Raw genomic sequence first — 10,349 nt, 5'->3', positions numbered from 1 at the left:
AAAGTCTTCCAGAAACTTGGGCACTGGCCTGAGAAGTGGTTGCCATACAAGTATAGATTGTGTGACGTTTTTAGATGATAAAAGGGACTGGAAGGACAAAACTGTGGAAGGACACCAAGCAGAACAAGTGATGGTAGACTACTTGTGCAGAGGAAGAAATCTTGAGGGCATGTTTGTAACGGGCAGCTAATTCTGTAGCTGTTTCTGGGGAATAATAGTCTGAATTATTTTCTGTGATACTCTAAATATAGAAGTAGCACAGCACAGAAATGTGAGCGCAGTAAACAGCACTATTTTCAGTTAAAGAGAAGTGCTGAGAACATTGGAGCCTTTTTGTCATCACGGAAGAGGAAACAGTGCTGCTTTTACAGGGCAAAAAAGAGCTGAAGTGCAGTCATTAAGTGTAGTGAAGAAGAACATTGATTTCCCCCTCTGCTCTTCACCCGGTATGTGAATCTAGACTTATGTTTATCTGGTAAAAATGGGAAATTGTAATAAAAGCTTTTCCATTTTAAAACACGGGGTTTTTTAGCATTTAAAAATAGAAGAAACTGACTTTATGTATTAACACTGATGCATTTGAATAGAAAATGATTTGGCTTGATTAGAAGGAGCTAGACATGGTAGTGAATTAAAAATAACCCTTTGTTTCTGGACAAGAAGTGGATTCACATCTGGTTTCCTACTTTGCTACTCTACCACCTCCTTGGGCAGCCTGTTCAATGCCCAACCACTCTTTCAGTAGTGCCTCCCTATCTCCCTGCATATTGAAAACTCCACTATCTCGTGATCACTACACCCCAGGCAGCCTCCCACTGTCTAGCCAGGAGGAGGCTGCTCTCTTCTCTCAGGTGACCAGCACCAGAACAAGAGGACACAGCCTCAGGCTGCGCCAGGGGTAATTTAGGCTGGAGGTGAGGAGAAAGTTCTTCACTGAGAGAGTCATTGGACACTGGAATGGGCTGCCCGGGGAGGTGGTGGAGTCGCCGTCCCTGGGGCTGTTCAAGGCAGGATTGGACGTGGCACTTGGTGCCATGGTCTAGCCTTGAGCTCTGTGGTAAAGGGTTGGACTTGATCTGTGAGGTCTCTTCCAACCCCGATAATACTGTGATACTGTGATACTGCGAAAGGAATTTTCCCCAGTATCCAATCTAAACCACCCCTGGTGCAATTAGAGGCCATTTCTTCTTGTTCTCTGTCACTTGATATTAGGGCGAAGAGACTGCCACCTCACTCCAGCCCCTTTTAGGTAGCTGTAGAGAGCAATGAAGTTTCCCCTCAGTTTCTTCCAGTCTAAACCCTCATCCGCAACTCTTAAGACTTGTTCTCTAGACCCTTCACCAACTTTGTTGCCCTTCTCTGGACATCCTCCAGCACCAGTGGCCTAAGACTGAACACAGTATTCAATGTGTGCCTTCGTCTTCATACAGATCACCCACCTATCTTGTTCTCTGATGAAGTGATCCAATAAAAAGTGGTTTTTTTCCTTTCAGAGGAGAAAAAGGAGGGGAAGTCCACTAAACTGAGGAAGAAAGAAGAGGCTTTTTTTTTTTTTTTGCAATTTAGAGAACACAAAAATTAATTGTAGCAGTCCACAAGTTCAATGAAGTACAATGACTCAACACTTAAGTTACAGATAGGGTTTATTATTTTCTGTCATACAGAAGTCAGCTAAGAATCCTCAGTATGGAGTATGGGGAAGAAAGCTTGTGGGACTATGCAGTTGTACAGAGATTCTGGAAACAGAAGACTGTGTTCACAGGGATTCATTTAGAAATACAGTTACTTAGACCCCAGATAATTATCTAGGTTTGAAAAGCAAGCGGGTGGAAAACATGCAAGCATTCAGTTTGAGAGCTCTTAACAACTTCACCACCCAAGGACTCAATGGTTAAAGTATTCTAGGATGATAAATCCGTGGAGTACAGCTAGTGACTCAAACGATGCTCCAAATAGGATTACTCCCTATGACCATGATAATCTAGCAAAAAAGAGATTGATGTTTATTTTTCTGTCACAAAGACAGGGGAGAACGTTCTGTTACAGATAGGGGATTTTACTTACAGATGGGTCTCGTGTTCATGGCCATGAAAATTGCCTAATTCTATGAAGGTAACAAAATGTTTTTATACTACCTACAGTGAATTTGGCATGTACATATGTTTTGTCCTGTTTATACTGATCTTAAGCAGACTGATGTAATGCTACTGAGAGACAGGTGACAGTGGATCATAAAAAGAAGTGAAAAACTAAACTAATTCCATGAAACACAAGAGTCACACAAATGACTAAATAAGGATTGCATAAATGAGGACATGTAAATTTGAGAAGTTATCTGGAGAGATGAGTCTCAAAACTGGCATATACAGTTAAAAGATGTTTCATATACAAAAAAATTCTACTGGTGTTTCTACTCTTTTATAAATGTGGCTCTAACACCCCTTACACTAATTTCAGTGGGACCCAAGAAAGAAGTCAGAGTCACTTCTACCTGTGTGCATAAGTATAAAACCTGATGGACTACCTGAGTAATGGAGCTCAGTCTCTGTATCTGTACACTTGAGCCTCTTTTTAGATTCATCAGAATATCCACTCAGTCTAATCTACTTAGGAGTAATCTTTTGTTAACACACAAAACCTCTTTTGATCATCATCCTTGTTACATAGTTACTGAGTTGCAGTCAACTCCCCTCCACCTACCGAGGCTTCACTTACTGAAGATCTGATGAGTATTTTACTGCGCTTAATGGAGAATGTGTGATTTCTTTTGACTTTGATTTCTCTATGGTAAGAGTCTTCTGAGCTGGAAACTTCAGCAATAAATAAAGGAGAACAGGGAAGCAACTTAATGGAATTCCATTATTATTATTTCATACTTTTAACTGTGTCCAGAAGATTCATCAGAACCCTCACAGAGTACTATACAAAAGCCCCCATATAGACAGCGCTTGCCCCCAGTACCACTTCCATTTTCATTACCCTTTCTAAAAGGTGGATGTTAACCTGAAAGCCAATCTGAAAAGGTTTTAAGTTGATTTGCTTCTAGGTGTGTGGAACTGTAGTCTAATTAAGTAGGCAGTGGAGATTGTAAAGCTAAGGAGAAAAGGAAGAATGCAAAAAATAAACAGGTGTGCATGGACTTCTGTGCTGTATAGATTCTTAAGTTATTAGTTACCAGAAGTGAAAAAAAAAACCCAAGCCTTATCAAACCTGGTATTTTTTTCCCAACTGATAACCACTTTTTATGTAAATCACTTTCCCCTGTTCAAGGTTTAGTATCCTTAAACACATGTAGTAGTTGTCAACAGTTTGGTATTAAAAAATAGATGTAAACCTTACTTTTCAAAAATTGTATGTATAGATTGTGTTAAAGGGAAAGAGCTGAAAACCAGTATGGGTTTTGCGTAAGAGCTGAAAGCTTCTGACTGTATTGGATTTCAAATTCTAAAGTCCATTTCCAAGGAATCATCCATCGTAATAAAACTCCTACTTTTCATTCTGTTAGTTGCTGTGTAGTCCTGGCAAGAACGTCATCTATCAATGTACAAATGATAAATCACCCCAGTCATGAATTATTAACAGAATGCATACAATTATGACTCCTAAATTGAAGTCTTTCTAGCTGCAATTTGTCACATCTACAATTGTACAATGTTAACAGTAGAGTAGAACTAGAAAACTATAAAATAGATATATTGGAAAAATAGCAGTTTCAGTGCATGCATTTAATACAGGTATGCCCTGAACCTGCTTCAGCTGAGGTCAACCAAATATTCTGCTTTGACATTCATGAAAGCAAAACAATGAATTCTTAAATGTCTTGGTTCTGAGCAACTGATGAAAAACATAATAGCAGTTCTTAATTATTTCTTGCAAAGGTTTAAATTCTCTGGAACAAAGTAGAATAAGCATGCTACTAATTCTTTTCCTGGTGGCAGTAAGTAACATCTACATGAAGATTTAAACTAGCTTCCTACAGTCTGTATGTGAAACAGGTGCATTTTTTTTGTTGTTGTTAATTTCCTTGAAAGACACTGAGAAACAAGGTTAGAGCAACAGATCCTATGGACAATCTTTGTGAGAAGCACGGGAAATTCTCTTGCCTGACAATGTGCAAACTTAACAATCCTGTGTAATTCTGAAATAATTTTAAAACCTCAAAAAGTAAAGTGTGGAATACAACTATTAAAGGTGTACAGCTCAGTCACGTCATTCAGAACTTAAAAATATTGCAAGCAAGCTGTAGTTCTTGTACTTTATTACTAAGATTTTCCAACAATACCAAAAGCATTTTATTATAATGTGAATATTTATACCTCACGTATTTCCTCTAAGCAGCAGGTTCTTTCCTGCTGACTTTATTACCATTTTACATCCTATAGACCGTGAACTCTGCTTTTAGTATACGATTTGACCAGAGACCCTTTGAGATCCCATCAAGCTTGCATTTTTCTGTATTTCTATGATTCTAGGGCAAGTTTTTCTAGGAGAAAAGTTGATGAATATATGGAGTGTTCTTTCCACTACTTTGGCCACAAAAGCAGATGCTTATCTTATGTTCTTATCTGATCATTTGTAGTAGGCTCCCTGCTGATCTCATTTCAAGCATGTTTATCCCTCCTGATCCTCACTTTGTCTTCTAATTTTTTTCTTTTCTGCCACACTGTATAATTTCATGTCTTTAAAAAGACAAAATATATTATTATTAACCAATGTGCTTTTCCAACTGTTGTTTCTCTTCTAATGGTTAAGCTGTTTCCTTCCTGTAGTTCTGTCACGCTCTATCAAACTGGCATCTGCCTGCCTTTCATTTTGAGGAAGTCAGTATTTCATTTTGATTACAGTCCTTAATAACATGTTCTATAACTGGCCTCAAACCTGCTATTTTATATTCATCACGTGAGCCATCTTCAATGAAACCAGTGGTACATTATTAATTGTATCCTGTTATCCTCATTTCACTCCTATCCCTATCTTTTTCATTTCCTTTCCTTCCAAGATTGGGTTTTTTTGAGTGGAGTATTTGGAAGAAAATCCACTTTCCTCAGTTTCCCATAGTGTTCCAAATCCAAAGATTGGAGGGCAAAGTTTGCACTTGAAGGGCAAACACTCCATATTTCCTTCTCTTTTCTCTCCAGGGTAGGTTTGTTGGTGACTACTTTAGGTAGCATCTACATGTGAAAGATCTGCAGAGCTGCTTCTACAGTCCAGACTAGACACTAATTTTTCAAACCAAAGTAGCAATGATGCCTATGGACATCACTTTCTAGAGGTCTAGCTTCTTAAACTTAATGCACCCATACAACAGCCTTCCTTATTTTCACTTTCATAATGTCATTCTAGGTAGGCAAAACCAGTCATCTTAAAATCTGATTTCTAAGTTGTCTCCTCTAAATTTCACCAGTACTTCACTGAACTTCTTGTTTATAGCTGCAGGATATAGATTTTGCTTATTCACTTAATCTCATATAAGCTGTCAGTATCAGCCACTGACTTCAGCATTTTCACAGGCTCTGACAAAGCAATTTCACTGTCTTTACTCATTCAAAATACTACTGCAAAGGTAAATTCTTAAACGTTATTTTGATTATTCTATCTCTTTCTTTAGTTTCTTCACTGATGCCCTGCCAGTCTTTCATCAGATGGACAGACCTTGTCTTTACTTTAGAGGCCACTCAGGAGCCCTCGATCACTGTTCACTTGGTGCCCATAACACTAGCTTTGTTTCTCTGTAAAGTTTTGAAACTAGCTTTTGTCCATTCTCTCATACTTTAGAGAAGACATCAACACAGTGGCAAAAACATTGTCAGGAGGCATGGGCAGGACTCCAGAGAGCTGAGATGACTGATACTGTTAAACAGATAGCCACCTCCATCTGCTTAATGCTTGGACATCTGACTGACTGAGAAAGGACTACTAAGCAAAGTCAAATAGAGTTTAGATGCCATGCAGAGCTGGTCCAGAATATAGATTCTTACAGCTCCCTTGTTAACAAGCCTCCAAATCTCACTCTCCATTTTTCCCTTCTCATAATGTATACAGGAAAAAAAAAGATGACAATATTTAAAGTGATGGTGTGCTGAAACCATTGCTAATCAGCTAGACAAATATTGACACTCTCATTTTACTTTTCCATCCTTGTTCTTTTTGTCTTTTGTCTTAACTTGGATTATACCCACTCTGTGGGAAGCCTTTGTTTTTGTTCTGTGTTTGCACAGTGTCTAGCCAGTGGGATGCTGGCCTGATTAAGCCTCACAGACACTCTGGTAACGCAAATTTAAAACAATACCACTTTCTGTTCCTGCTGCTTCTACAGAGGCTGTTTGGCTGTGGGAAGCTGAATTCTGTGGCTGCATATGTACCGACTGGACAATACACAAAATTCTAATCACTGGTCTACTGCAAAACTGTTAAAGCAATTGCAACAACACCATCAGAAGAGACTTGAAGAAAAAAGCTAATTTCATTTTCATACAAGTGGAAAAGTAAATTAAAAAACCCTCAGCAATTAAAAAAAAAAATCTATACATTATTGTATTTCCTATAACAAACATGGAACTTTGTGTCCCACTTCTGAGTGTTACTTTTCCAATTCAGAAGGATGTTAAAAAATATGGATAAAGTAAAAAAATAGAGAAAAGGAGCTCTTCTTTCACTTTCTGTCACTTTTCCTAATCCTTTATCTTCTCCTTTCCAACATTTCATTTTGCTTAACATGTGAATGCCCACTACTCGTTAGGATTTTAAAGTTGGTTAAACTTTATTCTAAACAGCTTTTACTTTAGTCCTTTACACAGAAATTGAGAAAACACCATTTGTCAGCCATCTCTAACAGCTTCTCTAAACTTTCATCTTTTACTATGTCTAATGCTGTAGTTCTTTTATTTATAAGAAAAAAATATCTGCTATCACTACATCTTGATGACCTGCACTTTTAAAGGTTCTTCTAACTCTCATATGAAGACTGGGATAAATATAGCCTATTAAATTCACAATATCTGGAATTATATCTCTGACTATTTATGCTGCTACAAGTTGAAAAAGTGGGAGGAATATTTTATTATGCAGCTGTATATTTCTTCTGATTTTAGAGTCCTTCTCTTTCAATGACATAGGCCTTCTTTATCTCTTTTCCCTTTTTTGGGGGAAAATAGAACAACTTTTACTTCTGTATCAGAGGCTCAACATTTCTAGATAAATTATTTTGCCTTGCAGCTCTTTGTTATGTCACATCCACAGGCAAGCCATAACTACATTAATCATATGCTGGGTAACTTTGTATTTCCGCAGAACTGAACAAAACGAAATGAAGCTTCTAAAGAAAATTACAAAGCATTGTTGGAATTGTGTAAAAGCTTGCAGAAGTGACCATATTATCAGTGGTTACAGCCACCTTAAGTGGTGCATGTATCTTAAATAGCTTTAATAAAAAGATGTTAGGAGCTTTTTGCTGCCATATGGCACCCAGTTCTGAAGGCACTTCTGTAAATGACCAAGAGCAGGCAGAATGCTACCTTTTCAGATTTTAAGCTGTGTAAAATGTAAGGCCTGCCATTTCCCCAATGCAGCTATCTTAGAAAGCCTAAAGGACCTGTATGTTTCAGGAGTTCTGACTTTTGAGAACTAAGAAATTAATTCCTCCCCTGTTAAGTCAGAGAAGAAAATAAACAGTCCTATCCACACCAAAAGAAGCAGAATGAGCAGTACCACAAAATAGATTCTGTTTTGCTCTTAGTCAAAATAATGTTTATGTTCACATTTAGTCTCAATATAAAAGCTACACTAGAGGTGTTAATGAAGATGCAGAAATGATGTTACCCCTCTAAAAGTGTAGCATTTATGAGAATAAACAAAACCCAATTCCTGAGAATCTTGCCATGCCCCAGAGTCAGAAGGGTACAACTGTAATAAACCAAAGCCTGAAGTAATTATAATCAATGTCAGATTCCAGATACAACACTGGCCACAACGTTTGGAGATACCAGGTCTGCTTTTTTTTTAGAACAGAAGCAGCATTCTACCAACTCCTCTAAATTCCATGCACTATGCCATTAAAAATATTAAAATATGTGCATTTCCAAGAAAGAAACAGCACTCTTCCTATAGCACACACCCTCGTGAAGTCTTCTATTTAAAGGAAAGACAATGTAAAAAATTTATTGGAAACTCCTGAACAAAACAAACCAAAAATACAAAAATCAAATCTCAAACAAACAGATGAAGCAAACTGCTCATATTAATAAAGGCCAAGGCAGATCCGTATTGAAACATTTCCTTTGAGCACATTTCCATCATTTTAAAGCAGTGCTGGCAAACATCACCTTTTGACATGACCACTCTGAACTTTTATTGTTGTAAAATGCAGTCACCATATGGGCAGGAGGGAGGGGGGAGAGTGGAACAGCTCTACTAACTGTGCCATCATCTGTAAATTCTTGCTCAAAAAGAATAATAAATGTCAGAAAGGAAGATAGAAGGAAGGGTGGAACCCAAGATTTCAAGATTTTTTCTCTCTTATGTAATCTAATTTTCCTAACAAGTCTAGAAAACACATGCTCAAAGTTCATTTTTAGAAAAGACATACATTTAAGTCTTGAAAAAATTACTGTCCTTGTGATTCACTCTAGATTATAAATTAACATAGTTACCTCATTGTATCAGAAAGATTGCCTCAGTATCAAGAATTGCTCGTTCTTGACTGATGCAGTATTTCATTATTGTATGGAAAAAAACCATCAAAAATAGATTTGGGGAATGGGTTGGAGTTCAGTTGCAAACAATTCATCACCTTAATGATGGGTTTCAAGTTCAAGAATTGTCCATTCCCCTTGAGGGGACGAACAGTCTTCAGATGAAAAGCTTGCCACTGTAATGCTTGCTGAAGAATCGTCAAGTGGAGATATTAGTTCAGTCCACCTACTGAATGTGTCAACTTGTGATGTACCCTGAGGATTTGAACCATCTCGTGCCAGAAACAGTGTCTGATTGATAAGACATTGTGCTAAGTTAAGGTCTTCAGGAACGGAGTTTTTGAAACCTATATTTGAGTCCTGCTCAGATAACAATTGCCTGAGAAGTGTCCAGTCCTGTTCTGCAAATTGCTGATCTTCAAAATCCACATCTAGAACTGCTGTTTCTGAATCCATCCTCTGCTCAATTGCTTCTCCAACATCCATTTCATATATTGGAGAAAGGGTTTTTGAAGGCCGATGCTCATACATGCAGGTTTGTGCCATTGAGTCATAATCATCTATGTCTCCTGAAATAATTCACAATACTGTACAATGTAAAAATTGCAGATGATCCTCCCCTCAGGGCTGTGTAGAGCAAAATTTAACTCATTCAGGAAAGACAATCCAACCAGGTTAAAAAAGGGGGAATGGAAGGTTATACAAAATTGACAAAATTTGAGGCATTTATTTCCTATATAAAAAAACAAAGTATAATTTATAAATTAAGTTAAAGTAGCAATCACCACTGGTAATTAACAATAACCTCCATAATTAGGTTTCTGATACAGAAAATGACAATGTAAATATACACTTAATGCACATGACTTTTTTGTTTTACTACATGAATTAAAATTTAGACACGGAGGTGCATGAAGGGAATTAATAGAAAATGATTACTGAATGGTGACTTAAGCTATGTCAGCTTAGGAGAGAATTAAACCCAAAAACTGTTTATCCACAGGCATATTTCTACTCTGCACATGCAAGGGCAGCTGCAGGCAAGGGCAAGCAAACTTAAAAAAAAATAGTACAAATTTTAATGTCTTCTTGTTCTGTGATCTGGCAAACAGGTCTAGCAGCAGCAGCATTTCATTGCTCTTGAATACACAATAGTTGTAATCAACACTATTGTATATTTTTTGATGGGATAAACAGACTGAATTGTTCGTAAAGAAGACAAAACACAAAACTAGACAAGTATTCATCTAGCTACATGAAACAAGTTAGAACTTTTCTGGATATAAGCATTACTCCTAGGTATAATATCTCTCTTTTAGGAAATAAGCTTTTACTGGTAAAATTTAGAATTTTAAACATCTCATAAGCTCTAAATCAGAGTGCAAACCTGCTCCCACTGATGTGTATGGCAAATATTCAGTTATATTCAGTGGGAGAAGGGTCCAAATTTCTGTATATTATATAAATAAATAAATTACAACAATAATGCATATAGCTGTTCAGGTAAACAGTTAAGTGCGCTTTAGTTAAGGTTATTACTGTATTTATTGCACATCCCATTCAGACATACTATAGGTTGTCAAGCAGACAAAACAAATATTAAAATTCCATCAAATGCTGATGCTGTCAATGTTAGATTGGATTTAAAATAACTGAAGT

At 37.2% G+C, this 10,349-nt stretch overlaps 1 protein-coding gene across 3 annotated transcripts in view; it reads right to left on the bottom strand.

Annotated features, from left to right (window-relative positions):
* Positions 1-1,625: 1,625 nt before the first annotated feature.
* The window catches only part of BTBD8 (BTB domain containing 8), a 51,300-nt gene continuing 42,576 nt past the window's right edge, over positions 1,626-10,349 (bottom strand). For 2 of the 3 annotated variants that reach the window (XM_064147995.1, XM_064147997.1), the window contains one exon: positions 1,626-9,259. In XM_064147995.1, coding sequence (XP_064004065.1) covers positions 8,790-9,259 — 470 coding nt within the window. In that variant the 3' untranslated portion in view covers positions 1,626-8,789. Of the gene's footprint in view, positions 9,424-10,349 lie in introns of all 3 variants that reach the window. The other variant, XM_064147996.1, reaches the window with a different exon arrangement.

This window comes from Pogoniulus pusillus, chromosome 8, assembly GCF_015220805.1.
Source record: "Pogoniulus pusillus isolate bPogPus1 chromosome 8, bPogPus1.pri, whole genome shotgun sequence".
NCBI classification, from domain to species: domain Eukaryota; kingdom Metazoa; phylum Chordata; class Aves; order Piciformes; family Lybiidae; genus Pogoniulus; species Pogoniulus pusillus.
The sequence above is the reverse complement of the archived record's forward strand: the minus strand, read 5'-3'. Positions and strand labels throughout refer to the sequence as shown.